The sequence below is a fragment of the Phacochoerus africanus genome, chromosome 1 (assembly GCF_016906955.1).
Source record: "Phacochoerus africanus isolate WHEZ1 chromosome 1, ROS_Pafr_v1, whole genome shotgun sequence".
Taxonomy (NCBI): Eukaryota; Metazoa; Chordata; class Mammalia; order Artiodactyla; family Suidae; genus Phacochoerus; species Phacochoerus africanus.
In genome coordinates this window covers 87,569,075-87,584,993 of record NC_062544.1, presented here as the reverse complement: position 1 = coordinate 87,584,993, position 15,919 = coordinate 87,569,075, and the positions used below count along the sequence as shown (strand labels likewise).

The window sequence follows — 15,919 nt, the reverse complement described above, 5'->3', positions numbered from 1 at the left end:
CCCTCCCGGAAGGGGGGGCGAGCGCCCGGATGTGGGTTCTCAGCACGAGTGTTTCGCGCGAAGCCGCCGGGAGGGGCGGGGTTCTGCCGGCTCCAGAGTGTCACGTGACCCAAGCTAGCCAGCCAATGGGTGAGCGCGGCGGAGAATTTCGAATGTGATCGTAGCAGTCAGCGGGCGGCTAGAGAAGGTGCCGGAGACTTGCGGGGCCTGGAACTCACGGCGCGCACGGCAGACAGCCTCGCGGAGCCTTGGAATGTGAGGAGGAAGGCTACAGCTGTGGCAGAAACCGTGGCCAAGGTATTGTGGTGGACGCCCCTGCGGGAGGCGGGTCTCCGGGCCTCTTCCGGCAGCCCCCACTTCCCGCCCCGCTTTCTGCGAAAAGAAGGGGTCGCAGGTTTTTCCGGTGTGGCACTGGGGGTAGTGACCCCTGTCCCCCTTCCCTCGGGGCGTCCCTGTCGTTCTGAGTTCAATGGCGAAAAACTCAGGCTGTGAAGTCGGCCTGAACGGTTGCCTTTCTCTGTTCGGCCACCCGACCTGGGCTTTTCGATGCTCAGTTTCCTCTAATGTTAAATGGAGACCCAAACCTCCCGCCTTGCCGAATTGTGTGATTTAAGTGATGTGTAAATAAAACGTTTTCAGTGATTAAAAGCCCCAAGTTCAACATCGGGGCACACACTGGCAGCTCTCTTGTGCAGCGCCATAACGTTGACGTCCCTTTCTTTTGATGTTTCTCTTACCCTGGAGAAGTGTCCTGTGCGGCTGCCTCAGCAGCAGAAATGGTGAAAGAATTTTAGTGGATATCACATATTCTAGGTTCTTTTGAATCGAGATCCCTTACCCGAATACTGGGCAGACGGAGACTACCCTGATTGTTGTCATTCATTCTTCCCACCACACCCCCTTTGAACATCATGGGCCTAGACAGGAATGAGGCTTCTGATGCGACAAATTTCTTTTGTTATATTAAGTTCATCAAATGGAATGACGAATATTTTTTAGATGTGCTTTGCTTTTTAAATACCTTATCTAGACTAACTCGGTTAGTTACCTAATCTGTATATCTCTCAAACATCTCCAGGTTCAAACAAAAACTCCATTGTGTCGGGCTATTTTATACAACCCACTTAACACTAGTGCTTTAAAAAAAAAAATTGTGCTTGCTCTACTGGAAACATCCAGTATATGTTATATCTATATTGGAAGAAAAAATATTTAAATGAAATGGACAATATCTATATTAAAGACTCCAGAGTAAAATAAGGAAGGCCTGGAGGAAATATTCAAGAAAATATAAGATTCAGGAAAATATTTGACTAACTTAGAGGAGATAAAACTATCCTTTGTAGTGAAAGTTGTATATGGATGGTTGTCAGAAACAGGAATTATATTTGCAATTTTAAGATCTGCAAAGTACAGTCTAGGGCAAAAGATGTTCATGAAAAGTAGTTTGACATACTTAGTAGCAGAATACTGAAGCATGTCTGAGTTGCAGCATTGAAAGATTTAAGCATACTTAACGTACTCAATAGCACAGTCCACTGGCAATGCATTTTTCTACTGTGTATAGAACAATAATTATATCATGTCTTATCTGCTGTATTCATAATTGACTGGGAGTTAGCAGGCCTGAGTTTTAGAAATGACTGAGACAACTGGCATGTTCCTGTGCCCCAGTTTCTGCTTTTTCTGGCCCTGATTGTTATAGCCCAGTACCTATGGAGATCACCTGACTTTCTTGGGCATGTGTGCATAGCTTATGTAACTGGAAAGCAAGGCTTATATAAGATTGCCTCTGAACTAATGCTTTACACCTAAGTAACCTGAAAAGTTGGTCATAAATACTGTTTTAGGGAGTTCCCGTCATGGCTCAGTGCTTAATGAATCTGACTAGGAACCATGAGGTTGTGGGTTCGATTCCTGGCCTTGCTCAGTGGGTTAAGGATCTGGCATTGCCATGAGCTGTGGTATAGGTCACAGATGCTGCTCAGATCTGGCGTTGCTGTGGCTGTGGTGTAGGCTGGTGGCTACAGCTCTGATTAGACCCCTAGCCTGGGAACCTCCATATGCCATGGGTGCAGCCCTAGAAAAGACAGAAAGACAAAGAATAATAATAAAATAAATAAATACTGTTTTAGGGAATGTCAAAATATATTAAGCATTTCCCATAGTGCCTAGTATGTTGTAATCCCACAATGAGTATTTGTCAAATAATAAGTAAGTGCGTGTAATAGAGTCTTTGGGTTGCAAATCCACATTTATGAAACCTTTGCTACAAAGTACCCAAGAGGATAAAATTATGCCAAAAGTAATAATGCAATTTATTTATTTAGTCTTTTTGTCTTTTCTAGGGCCACTCCCACAGCATATGGAGGTTTCCAGGTTAGGGGTCTAATCGGAGCTGTAGCTGCCGGCCTACACCAGAGCCACAGCAACTCGGGATCCAAGCCACGTCTGCGACCTACACCACAGCTCACAGCAATGCCAGATCCTTAACCCAATGAGCGAGGCCAGGGATCACAACCTCATGGTTCCTAGTCGGATTTGTTAACCACTGAGCCACAATGGGAACTCCAGTAATAATGCAATTTAAAAGCAGCAAAATATGGATTATTACCAGGTTAACTATCTTCTTTGAGCTAATTCTACAGTTACTGAGTCGCTAATCTATTTTTTTATGAACAACCTGTATTTTCAATCTTGTTTTATATTTGATGATATCATCTCTTAGAAAAATTAAATATTTTTATTGTTTTAAAGTCCTTACAGGCAGAAGATGGCCAAGGAAAGATGCCTTAAAAAGTCCTTTCAAGATAGTCTTGAAGACATAAAGAAACGAATGAAAGAGAAAAGGAATAAAAACTTAGCAGAGATTGGCAAACGAAAGTCTTTGATAGCTGCACCATGCCAAATAATCAGTAAGAGATTTTCATGCTGTCCTTTCCATCACCTTTTAAGGTTAGATTTAATAACTGATAAAGAAAATTTATCCTCTTTTAGCCAACACTTCTACACTGCTAAGAAACTACCAAGACAACAACAGAATGTTGGTTTTAGCTTTGGAAAATGAAAAATCTAAAGTGAGAGAAGCCCAGGATATCATCTTACAACTGAGGAGAGAGTGTTACTACCTTACCTGTCAGCTGTACACACTGAGAGGAAAACTTACTTCACAACAGACGGAAGAACCTGCTCAGGTATTTTCACACAAAGGCTGTTCAGGAAAAAAAATATTAAAGCTGTGACTTAGTTTAGATCAGTTATTTCTTTAAATTAATTACTCATAACTCTATTATTAGTGGCTTGATCAAAATATCTTTCCTCAGTGCTCCAGTCCAATTGTTGTATATGGCCAGTTAGGAAAGCTTCAAGTATATGGGTGATTGAGGCTTGTGTCACTTGCTTCTGAAAGCAGGTAGCAAGACAAGGTAAAAAAGAAAGTTTAGCCTCTTAACACTGCTGGTCTCTTGAATGGTCAGCAGTGTGAGTCAGGAGTGAGTCAGGAGTGGGGCAACTAAGCCAAAGTGCTGAAAGTGGTAGTGGGAGCAGACTAGTCCAAAAGTTTTGGTCGGTGCTGTAAATCTTACCTCTTTGTAGTTTTGCTACTTCCAGTGAGGTTTTGTAAGGACTACCTACCTTAATTGGGGAGATGGGAAGTTTTTGAGTACTTCATGGAGAATTATTTCTACCTACCAGTTGACTAAATAAGGACAACTATACAGTAACTCCCAAACAAGAAATATCCTGAATATTTTGCTATCCACCTTTCAATCTGATTCTGTTTGTGTCCAGGGATCTATAGAAAGGCCAGCAAAACATGATGGATGTGGGGAAAGTTTGACTTAGGATCTTCTCTGGGTCTCATTGCACATTAATCCCTAAAAGAGTGATGGCAAGCCAGTTTTTCCTCTGCTTTTCCCAGAAGCTATTGCCAGGGAAACTACATGGGGCAGAGAAAGGAAAGAGCACTGGTGAGCATCAGGTTTAACCAGACAGTTTACTTCCTTCCCAGGTGTTTGCCATGCCAGTGAAGTCAGTTGTGTTTGCATCTAGACCAGGAGAAGAAGCCAGAGCATAGTGATTAGGGTAAGGGTCTAAAATCAAGACAGGAAAGGAATTAAGTCACGTCTCCACTGACAGGAGGAGTCAGTGAAAGAGTTCTTGCTTCTCTGCAATTATGGTGATTCCATATTTTTTTCTATGTATGATATACAGACTCTGTGAGTGTATATCTGTACATACATATGTATATACACACATGCGATATGTACATTTATGATGTACAAAGATTAGATATGATTTATTTATTTTTTACCTTGACATGAGGTTTAGATTATTTAAGAATTTTTTTTCCTTCAGAATGTAACCTTTCCTGATTTTTTTTTTTGCCTTGTTTAGGAGGGAAAAAATTTCTCCAAAGACATTTGTGGTTTTTTTATTGTTTTTTTTGTGTGTGTGTGTCTTTTCTAGGACCACTCCCTCAACATATGGAGGTTCCCAGGCTAGGGGTCTAATACGAGCTGTAGCCACTGGCCTACACCAGAGCCACAGCAACAAGGGATCCGAGCCACATCTACACCTACACCACAGGTCACAGCAATGCCAGATCCTTAACCCACTGAGCAAGGCCAGGGAGTGAACCTGCAACCTCATGGTTCCTAGTCAGATTCGTTAACCACCACACCATGACAGGAACTCCTTAATTTTTTTTTTTTGTCTCCAAAGACATTTGAATCTTCTACTTCTCTTTCCAAATTTTTGCTGAAATCACACAGAATGATGTGAAGTACTCAGTGAGATAATCACAGAAACAGTGGTGAAAAATTTTTGTTATTGTGGGTCTTTTGACATTTATCAATGATCTTTGAGTATTCATTAAAACACATTATTAGTTGCCAGGTTCCTAGCATTTAAAACATCAAAATTTGTTTTCTGCCACCTACTTGTGTGTGTCACTCATTCTCAATCATCATTGAACACTTGCGCATCCATATTTATCAAGTCAGTTTATCAGTGATGGAGAAGCTTAAAATGCTTAATAAGAAGAATGTTTTTCTTGACAACCAATGATTAGCTTGTAAGGATTAATCAAAGTAATGTCTTTTTTTTTTTTAATTTAATTTAATTTTATTTTTTGGTCTTTTTTGCCATTTCTTGGGCCGCTCCCGTAGCATATGGAGGTTCCCAGGCTAGGGGTCAAATCGGAGCTATAGCTGCCAGCCTACGCCAGAGCCACAGCAACACAGGATCCGAGCCGCATCTGCAACCTACACCACAGCTCACGGCAACGCCGGATAGTCAACCCACTGAGCAAGGGCAGGGATCGAGCCCAAAACCTCATGGTTCCTAGTCAGATTCGTTAACCGCTGTGCCACGACGGGAACTCTCAAAGTAATTTCTAAAATCCTGTTGTGGAGTTCCCATTGTAGCTCAGGGAGTTGAATCTAACTAGTATCAGTGAGGATGCAGATTTGATTCCTGTCCTTGCTTAGTGGGTTAAGATTCTGGTGTTGCTGCAAGCTGTTAAGTGAGCCACAGGTGTGACTCAGATCTGGTGTTGCTGTGGCTGTGGTGTAGGACAGCAGCTACATCTCTGATTTGACTCCTAGCCTGGGAACTTCCATATGCCATACTTGTGCCCTCTCCCTCCCAAAAAAAGCCTTTTGTTCCCTGAATTTTATAATGGCTCTTTTTAAAATTTTTGTTTATTTATTTTTTGCTTTTTAGGGCCACGTCTGTGACATATGGAAGTTCCCAGCCTAGGGGTCGAATCAGAGCTGCAGCTGCTAATGTACGCCACAGCCACAGCAACACCAGATCTGAGCTACATTTGTGACTTACATCATAGCTCATAGAGGCAATGATGGATCCTTAACCCACTGAGCGAGGCCAGGGATCAAACCCACACCCTCTGGATAATAGGTTCATAACCCATCAAGCCACAATAGGAACTCCCTTACAATGGATCTTTTAAGTATTTTTTATATCACTGTAGTTAAATAGTCTCCTTTATTTACCTTTAATAATAATACTAGCTTTAGAACATTAGCTATATTGTTAATAAATTTTAAACTTTTAACAAGATTAAATTTCTAGTTGTTTCTGATGAACAGTTTTAACTTATTCATTATAAAGTCTGTATATTATATGTGCCTCAAATTTCAGAAAACAGCTGAACTGAACTAGAATGATTTTTAAGGGATCTCCACATCTGCCATATCAGTCCACACTGTGTTCTCCATCTTCCCTCTTATTCCACTGACAGAAGTGTCTGTTCCTATCAAAGCTCAGTCCCTCTCCTTATGTGTCAGATGGCCTTCTTCTCATCTCCTCCAGCACTCTTTTCCTGAAAGGTCGCACCCTCCTCTAGCATGTATCTCCCTCCACTGAATCGTCCCAGCTGCATACAATGTGCTTTAGTATCTTTCACCGTAAGAGGAAAAGAAAACAAGTGGAACCTCTCCTAGTCTCACATCCCTTCATCTCCTCATTTCTTTGCTTCCGTTCACCGAAGAACTCTTCCAAAGAGAATTGTGCATTTACTCTCCTTACTTCCTCAGTTTCCATTCACATTTGGACTTACTCGTATATCAGGCTTTCATCCCCACCATTCTATTGCCAGTGTGTGTCAAGGTCCCCAAAACCTCCGTGTCCCCAAATCCAGTGGTTACTTCTCATTCTTGCTATTGTTTCTTGTATATGTTGTTTCTCTTTCTTGTTGTTTCTTATATTTTACTACAAAAGTAATATACATAATTCAGGAATTACTCTTTGCTGGAAATACTTTGATCCTTAAGCTTTCTTGTTTACCTTCATTCTCTCCTTGTTTACCTTTCTGACTGTTCCTTGTTCATCTCTTTACTTTTAAATATCAGTTGTCCTAGGACCACCTTATCCCGCCCCATAGCTTTAAGTATTGTCTTGGCTCCAAGTCTGAAGCTCAGAACCCACACACAGAGTTACTGCTTGATGTAATCACTTAAATATTTATAAAGGATCTCAAATATGTTTTATATAGAGCATAACTCTTTATTTTCCCCCTCCCAAGAATATTGTGATCTTCCTTCCTCTATAAGTCTCACTCAACTGAATTAAATAGCCTACCCATTTGCTCAAGTGAAAACCATAAGAAGCTCCCCTCTCCCTCATTGTCCCTATGTCCACTCATATTCAACATGAGAACACTTTGTTATCCCAAAACCTTCCACTGGGCTCCATCTCCACAGCAATAGGATTCTAGACCAAGCTACCTCTCTGTCTTGCTTGATTTACTCTAATGACTTCCTAACTGCTTATGCCCTTGACCCCTTTCAAACCATGTTTCACACAGTGGCTAGACTGATCTTTTTTGAACTTCGATCATTTTACTTCCCTGCTTAATATTTAAGTGACTGCCCATCATACTCAGACTAAATCCAAGCTCATAGCTCTCAAGGCCTGTGCATGCCCACCTCCTACTGTTCTTTTCAGTGACTATGTTCCAGCACCAGTGGCCTTTCTTTTCTGAACACAGCAAGAGTTTTCCTACATCATGACTTTTATGTTTGCTGTTTCCACTACTTTATCTTCCCCTTGCTCTTTCAGTGGCTGGCTCTTACATTCTTCAGATTTCAGATGAAAGTCTCCCTATCTAAAAGAGCTCTCCAATATCAATTACTCTGTCAATTCACCTGAGTACTTCTTCATTGCATTTATTACTGTATTTCTTTCCTTTCTTTTTTACCTTTTCTCTCCTTACACTAGAATGTAAGCTTTAAGAAGGTAGTACTTAATCTATTTTCTAGCTATAGACTCAATTCCTAGAACAGTCCTTGGCACCATAGTAGACTATCAGTGAATATTACTTGTATAAACGAATGCTTTGTTGTGAATGTTTCAGTTGTACCAGTGTTTTCTTTGTTTTAATACATTAACAGGACCAGGAAGTATGTCCCTCTGGACTGGACCCCAATAGTGACAACAACACCGGGGATTTGATTGTGACAGATTTACCGTTAGTATCAAACTCATTATTATGATTGTTAATACCAAGAAATATTTAGTTCTGTGATCCATTCATGAAAGGAAATTGGCATCATATTGGCTCTTGTATTTGGAGTCTGATGTTCTTTCTAAGAATGCGCCTAAAAATATTTGGTATGTTGAAATTCTGTTCTGTATGGCCAAATCAAAGATTTCTTATATTTAGTTATTTTCTTTCTTTTTTCATTTTTGGTTGTTAGGACCGCACTTGTGGCATGTGGAGGTTTCCAGGCTAGGGGTTAAATCAGAGCTATAGCAGCTTGCCTACACAACCATAGCAATGCCAGAGCCAAGTTGTGCCTGCAACCTACACCAAATCCTTAACCTGCTGAGCAAGGCCAGGGATCAAACCTGCGTCCTCATGGATACTGGTCAGATTTGTTTCCCCTAAGCTACAACAGGAACTTCTACTTATTTTCTTGATGACTAGTAATAAGAAGCTTCTCTTGAGTTTTTTAACTATTCCCTTCAGTTATATTTTTCTTATATCATGTTTTCATTCTAAGAAGGATTGGTTATTCAAATGATGGTATTTTGCCAGTACTAAATAGTCTGGTTTAGAAAAGAAATCTAATAAAATAGCATATCTAACACAGGTGTCACACTGTCTTGCTAATCCACTTCATTCTTAAATACCATCAGGCGCCATATAACCTTTTCTTCTCTTGGATTAAGGGTATTTTGTTTGTTTATGAATTATTGAGGTATGATTACATACAGTAAAATGCATAGATCTTAACTATACAGTTCGATGAGTTGGATTAATGTATATACCTGTGACCCAAACCTGAGTTAAGATACAGAGCATTGCCATCACTCTGGCCTGAGGTTTCTCAGTCTTAGCACTGCTGACTTTTAGGACCAGATCATTTTTTGTTGTGGGCACTGTGCTAAGCATTAATGAGATATTTAGCAGTGCCCTTGGTCTCTACCCACTAAATGTCAATAGCATCCACATACACACACACGCACACGCACACACACACACACACACACACACAACACAGTTATGAGAACCAAAAGTGTCTCAGGACATTGCCAAATTTCCCCCAGGGTCGGGAGAGGTTAACTGTCCCCAGGAAGAACTACCTTAAACCATTCGCTCAGGTCTCTTCAAGCCTGTGCCTCTTTCCTTGCCAAAGTAATCACTAATAGAATTTCTAGCCCCATATTAATTTTAATCATGAGTAGTTTTTAAACGGTTGAATGTTATAATCTGATGAAATATTTATGTACTGACCAAAAAGTAAGGTAATTAAGTTTTTATAAGATTTCTAAAATTGCTATTAATTGGTTACCGTAAGTCAGTTACCTAATCCTGTACTTAAGTTATGATGTCCAGAGGGGGAAGTTCTCTACAGAATAAAATTATACAGAATAAATACAGAATAAAATTATAATTAGAATGAAACTGCCGTATTAAGGCATAAAGAATAGAAATGTCTTGTTCGTGAACCAAAGGGGGGCAAGATTTTTAAAGAAAATGAGCAGTGTTAACTTTAGAGGAGTCACTAGTTAAGCACCATAAAAGTAGGCACCAAAAAAAAAAAATCACAGCTTGGCTAATGATAAAGCAGGCTGCTAAAGAGTGATCAAACTGGTACACCTGAACTAACATTGTAAATTAACTATATTTCAATTTAAAAAAAAAATTTAAGTTGAAGAAAGTAATCACACTGAATTTCTTTAATATATTTTATAAGCCAATCTGATTTGTTGTTTCTCCAGTTAAATAAAAGTATGAGTTATCACATTTTTTCCAGGAGGAACTGTTCAATTTTATATATTAATTCCTCCAGTGGGAATTGAATGTCAGTGGTAACAAATAAACCTCCATGTAATCACCAAAAATGTTTTTCTTTTTTTGGTTTTTGTTGATACAGAATAGATGTACTGATTTATTTTATTTATTTATTTGTCTTTTTAGGGCCACACCCACAGCATATGGAGGTTCCCAGGTTAGGGGTCTAATCAGAGCTACAGCTGCCAGCCTATGCCAAAGCCACAACAATGCAGGATCCAAGCCACATCTGCGACCTACACCACAACTCACTGCAGCACCAGATCCTTAACCCACCGAGTGAGGCCAGGGATCAAGCCCACAACCTCATGGTTCCTAGTTGGATTCATTTCCACTGCACCACAACGGGAACTCCAGATGTACTCATTTAGAATGGAATTAAGAAGTGATACTAAAGATAAAAACTTAATTTTTAGAAAATCTTAAAATTTGTTTTTATTACATAATTTAAAATTTTTTTTTAATTGGTACTTTCTAAGGCAAGTTCCTCTTCAGGACGCTGACTTTTCAAGACAAGGAGAATCGTTCCAAACAGAAGGTAATTCGAGTGAAAATCTAAAAATACTGTTAAGGGCAAGATGAGATCTTTGAGACCAAGTAACATAATTAAATTTCTCTATTTTTTTTAACCTTTTTAAATTTTCTTGTCTTCTACTTAGAGCAAATATCTGTTTATTTTACTCAGAATAGTAGCAGTTTTGAAATACATCCATTAATTTTGCCAAATTTGTAATCAGAAACCTTGGCTATAACTATGGCTGCAATTTACTGAGCCTACAGTATATTAAGCTCTGTGTTAGGCATTTTACATGCATTGTTTTATTTCACCCTCATTATAACCTTGGAATGTAGAAACAGACAGTCCCATTTTATATAGACTCAAAGAAGGAAGTAAATATTAAGCTCCTCCAGATTTTTATTTACTTATTGTAAATGTGGGGAAGCTACAGAATTTTTCATTCATTCCATTTTTAACTTTGAATTCTAAGATTCTTGAAATTAAAATTTCCATAAAGTAAAACCTTTTCTCATTTAATTTTTTAAATTCTCAGAGCAAACACTTACTATTTCTCAAGACAGACTAAGATTTGATTTGGATTCAGGTGAAGACAAGTCAGCAGATCATATATTACCTAGAACTGTATCTCTTCGTCGCAGTCTGAAGAAACACGTTAATGCTCCAAGTCAGTTCGATGCCTTGGATGATTTTGGAATCAGTTATTTGTCCAAACAGTCTTTGGAATTGGAAAGAATTGGATTTGTAGACCCACTTGCGAACGTGCGCATACTTGAAAATGTAGGACAAAATGTTTGTCAGTGGACTAAGGATGCAATTAACTCATCACCAAAGCTAATTCACCCAGGACAATCTACTAAAACAAAAGAAGACATTTTAGATAAATCTGAACAAACTAAAAGTAAGCACGGAGATGCTCAAAGAAGAAAAAGAGAAGAGAAAAGAAAAGCTAACCGGAGAAAATCAAAATCTGTGTCAAAGTATAAAGGTAGCAAAAGTGAAAATAAAAAAACTGTTTCCAAAAAACAGTTGGAAAAATCTGTCACCTCCAATGATGCTTACAATTTTAATTCGGAAGAGGGTGTTCATCTCACTCCTTTCCGACAAAAAATGAGCAATGATTCCAAAAGAGAAGAAAACAGCTATGAATCTGAAGTCAGCACCTGTGAATCAAGTGGTTCAGGAGATGATTCTGATGACCTCTATTTGCCCACGTGCAAGTACAGTCAAGATCTCACTGGTGAAGCACATAGGAGTCCAGTCACCAGGCCTCGATCTAAAAGAGCACTGAAACCTAAGGATGAGAAGGAGACAAAAGGTCCTAAGCCAACAAAATCTCCCACTAGTAAGTGATTTACTTGTTTACCTGCATTTAATGTTTATGATAAATGATCACCCAGGTGCTTATATACTATACTTACCATCTGTTTCTCTGGGGGAGGTTACAGACTTACCATCTGTCCCTTTGGGGAAGGTTACTATCTGATTAAACAGTGAGGGACTGGGGGTGGGGTGGGGTAGGGTGGGGTGGAAATCACAATTGTATTGCTTTGACCTGCTTTAAGCTAATTTAAATCCTCTTTAAGAACAAATACTACTTGTTATGAAGAAAGCATTTTTACTTTAAGTAAATGAAGCCTTTCAAGATGAGGAAAACTTTTGTGGAGTATAGTTGACTTAAAATACCTATTATACATTCCCCTGAAACTTCCCCTTGAAAATGAAATCAGACTTGAATCAAGTGACCTATAATTTTAATGGCTTTGCTTTGTAATCAACTTGACAGGAACCACAATTTAAATAGTTTTCATTTTAGTAAAGATGGCCTAATAAGACCAAGAGAACCTTTTCCTCAATTGATGGGCTTAGTATTCTTTTGTGAGACATTTACAAACTGTGACTTAGAAAACACTACTTTTATTAGATCAAAAAGTAGGCATGGTTTGGGAGTTTCCGTTGTGGCTCAGCAATTAACTGATCTAACTAGCATCCATGAGGATGCAGGTTCAATCCCTGGCCTTGCTCAGTGGATTAAGGATCTAGCATTGCTGTGAGCTGTGTTGTAGGTCACAGGTGTAGCTTGGATCTGGCGTTGCTGCAAACTGTGGCATAGGTCACTGATGTGGCTCAGCTCTGTTGTTGCTCTTGTGGCGTAGGCATATGCCTGCAGTTGCTGCTTGGATTATACCCCTAGCCTGGGATCTTCCATATGCCAGAGGAGGTGCGACCCTGGAAAAAAAAGTCTCACTTATTTAATAGAATGAGTTTAAGTAGTTTTATAAGACTGTAAGAAGCCATTTGATGATAAACTTTGGAACTGAAAGAAATAGAGGCCTTGATGATTTTAAAGAGCAAGGTGTGACTAAATGAAATTGCGTAGTTTAATTCATTGTACCCAAGATACCTTAGAAGAATTTAGTTTTTTCTTTAATTTTTAAGAATTTTAAATTTTAGTGAGCTACTCTTTGAGTCAGTTCTTCACGGCTAGGCTAATTAATATTTCAAAGTTATCTGAGATAAAAAAAATAAGTTTTTAGGGAGTTCCCATCATGGCTCAGTGGTTAACGAATCTGAGTAGGAACCATGAGGTTTCGGGTTCGATCCCTGGCCTTGCCCAGTGGGTTAAGGATCCGGCGTTGCCGTGAGCTGTGGTGTAGGTTGCAGACACAACTCAGATCCGGTGTTGCTGTGGCTGTGGTGTAGACCGGCGGCTACAGCTCTGATTAGACCCCTAGCCTGGGAAGCTCCATATGCCGAGGGAGCGGCCCTAGAAAAGGCAAAAAACAAACAAACAAAAAAAAAGTTTTTAAAAATCTATATTATAGGAGTTCCCGTAATGGCTCAGTGGTTAACGAATCCAACTAGGAACCATGAGGTTTTGGGTTCGATCCCTGGCCTTGCACAGTGGGTTAAGGATCTGGCGTTGCCATGAGCTGTGGTGTAGGTTGCAGATGCAATTGGGATCCCACATTGCTGTGGCTGTGGTGTAGGCCAGCGGCTACAGCTCGGATTAGACCCCTAGCCTGGGAACCTCCATATGCCAAGGGAGTGGCCCTAGAAATGACAAAAAGACAAAAAAAAAAATCTGTATTATAAAATGCTGGATTTTGTATACATCTAGGATGTGAAATTGCATACAGTTTTAGTTCCTGTGTTTATAGAAACCATATTCAATAAAAGTTGTTTTTGTAGGCGCACTACCTGAAACTCACCAGTCATCTCACTTTAGCCTGAAGGACATCACCAATGTCCCCTTGAATCCTGCAGCGAAAACCAGAAAACTTTCTCTTTCTCCAAAAAATAAAGTAGAAAGCCCACCATTGTCTCTGCGTAAGCGTAGGTGCACAGCCAGTGTGAACTATAAGGAACCCACGCTCGCTTCGTAAGTATTTGGCTTGTGGGGACTCACTTTTAATGATACATGTGGGGGAAGTAAGGTCATGGAACAAGTCTTATTTACAATACACTATTTTAATAAAAAACTGAGATGGGAATGTTAACAATGGCTTAATATGCAATAATTTCATACTGAGGAGTAAGTGAGTATTGGGATGCATATTATGCCTAAGAGTTCCTTTTATCCTTACAGGAAACTGAGAAGAGGGGACCCTTTTACAGATTTGTGTTTCTTGAATTCGCCTATTTTCAAGCAGAAAAGGGATTCCAGACGCAGTTCTAAAAAAAAAAATATGAAGCAAATACAATGAAGCGTCTGTCAGATGCTATTTAAATTCATCCTACATCACCCTCTCTGGCTCCAAGAGAGAATCTGTAAGATACATCCAAGTGGATTGAACTACTGCCACAGAATATTCTCTTGAGAAGACTCTAGACTCTAGATCATGAACATTTCTTCAAAACGATACTTCAAATGTGATTTTTTTCTTAAACCTTTAATACATTTTTTTCTTTTAAATATAAATAATGGGACTTAAGCACTGTAATAGTTTAGATTTCTTGTACTGCCTAAAAATTTTAATTTTAGTCAAAATATATCTTACACCAGCATTTGGAAGTTAATAATGTTTAATCAAATTAAGATGTTTTGATTAAAAGGCATCTTGATTTTTTGAAGACCGGCTGAGGATCATTTGAAACTCCTTATATAATATTTGAATAAAATAAATCCTTGACATTCACTGTAGGGCATACCCTAAGCTGTTTGTGGATCCCTTATACAAATGGTATCATTGTTGTATTTGATTTTTCATATAAAATATGTATGAGATCATGATTAGAGAAGTGATGGTTGCTTAGGCTCAGGGACCAGGTAAGTGACTAGCTCTGAATCCTCAGGCCTAGTTGTACCTTGTGCAAAGTGATGCCTCAGCAAAATCACAAATGAATTTGTCATGGCCTTTCAGGGTAGTTCCTTGTTTGGTCAGAAGTGCCAAATGTATGAATTCGAAGGGCTTTTTTGTATTTTTGATCACATTCCTAAGTCCAGGGCAGTGTGGTACTGCCACAGGAGTGAGGGACGTTCGGACTCAAGGAAGACATGATTTGCTCAAGCTAGGTCCTTGGATGAAGTGAAGCCAGTTTGCAAACAAACAAACCTGGTACCAGGATGTAGAGTAGGCTGTGGTCAGAGCCAGAATGGGTCTGGCTTAGATTAAACTCTGCTCCAGCCTAACAAGGAAAAACCAGCTGATTTGGGGTCCTTAACTTTGCTTTTAGGTCCTGATATGATTTATTTTCCCCAGCCCAAGGTTGTTAATTATAGAATCAAATTTTAAGTATTAAAAAAAGGGGAGCTCAGTGGTAATTAATTCAGTACTGAGAGTTTGAAGCCTACACTTGTATATATCTCTTTAAACTTTAAAGTTTTTCATTTGTAAAGAGCAATAAAGTTTGTATAAGATAGTGCTTGTGTTCTTCTTCTATTCTTCTATATCGGAAGTAGACTGTCTTCTCTGGTCCTCTCTCTCCATTCTCACTCCTCTTGGACATTCCTCTACTGAGCCTTGGTTTTCTCTGTAGTCGTTACCCCCATCACACTCCCATCCTCATACATCTCTTCTCTTTCCACTTTTCATTGCAAAATCTCCAGATCCATGATCAACAACTTCTGTTTTACTGGGTGTCTCTTCCAACACTGACCTCAAGTTTTCTTGACTGCATCTCCACATCTTCTGGCATTTCACACCAGCCACACCCCAAATCCTTTTTATCTGACCCAATTTTTCTGTACCTGATGGAACTGTTGATTCATACGTCCTACTCTCTCCCATCACTATCTCTTATTTTTCAAGTCAGTTTTTTTCTAGTCTAGTCCCTTTACACCTGTTCTTTAAATTCATAGACACTCTAGAATGGTTATCTTCATTAAGATTAAATACAATCTCTAATTTCTCAGTCACAGTTGCTACATTTCAAGTGCTCAATAGCCACGTGTGGCTAGTGGTTACTGTACTGTAACCAAGATTGTACCAACTCTCCTGACACAAGGAGTGTATTATTTTCCTAACAGCATTTTCTAAATTTCAATATTTTTTTTATTTAGGTTTTTTTTAAGGACTGCACTCACGGCATATGGAAGTTCCCAGGCTAGTGGTCAAATCAGAGCTGTAGACACAGGCCTA

The 15,919-nt window shown here is 39.3% G+C and overlaps 1 protein-coding gene across 1 annotated transcript; it reads left to right on the top strand.

Annotated features, from left to right (window-relative positions):
• Positions 1-141: 141 nt before the first annotated feature.
• Positions 142-15,200, top strand: SGO1 (shugoshin 1). Its single transcript, XM_047769104.1, has 8 exons — positions 142-297; positions 2,758-2,915; positions 2,998-3,194; positions 7,914-7,990; positions 10,300-10,358; positions 10,873-11,682; positions 13,530-13,719; positions 13,927-15,200. The coding sequence occupies exons 2-8, from the start codon at positions 2,774-2,776 to the stop codon at positions 14,042-14,044; spliced, it is 1,593 nt and encodes a 530-aa protein (XP_047625060.1). The 5' UTR covers positions 142-297; positions 2,758-2,773; the 3' UTR covers positions 14,045-15,200.
• The last annotated feature ends 719 nt before the right edge of the window (positions 15,201-15,919 follow it).

Coding starts and splice junctions, on each gene's coding strand:
- SGO1 (XM_047769104.1), top strand. CDS start 2,774: ATGGCCAAGGAAAGATGCCTTAAAAAGTCCTTTCAAGATAGTCTTGAA. Junction 3,195..7,913: donor AGACGGAAGAACCTGCTCAG/GTATTTTCACAC, acceptor ATACATTAACAG/GACCAGGAAGTATGTCCCTC. Junction 10,359..10,872: donor AGAATCGTTCCAAACAGAAG/GTAATTCGAGTG, acceptor TTAAATTCTCAG/AGCAAACACTTACTATTTCT.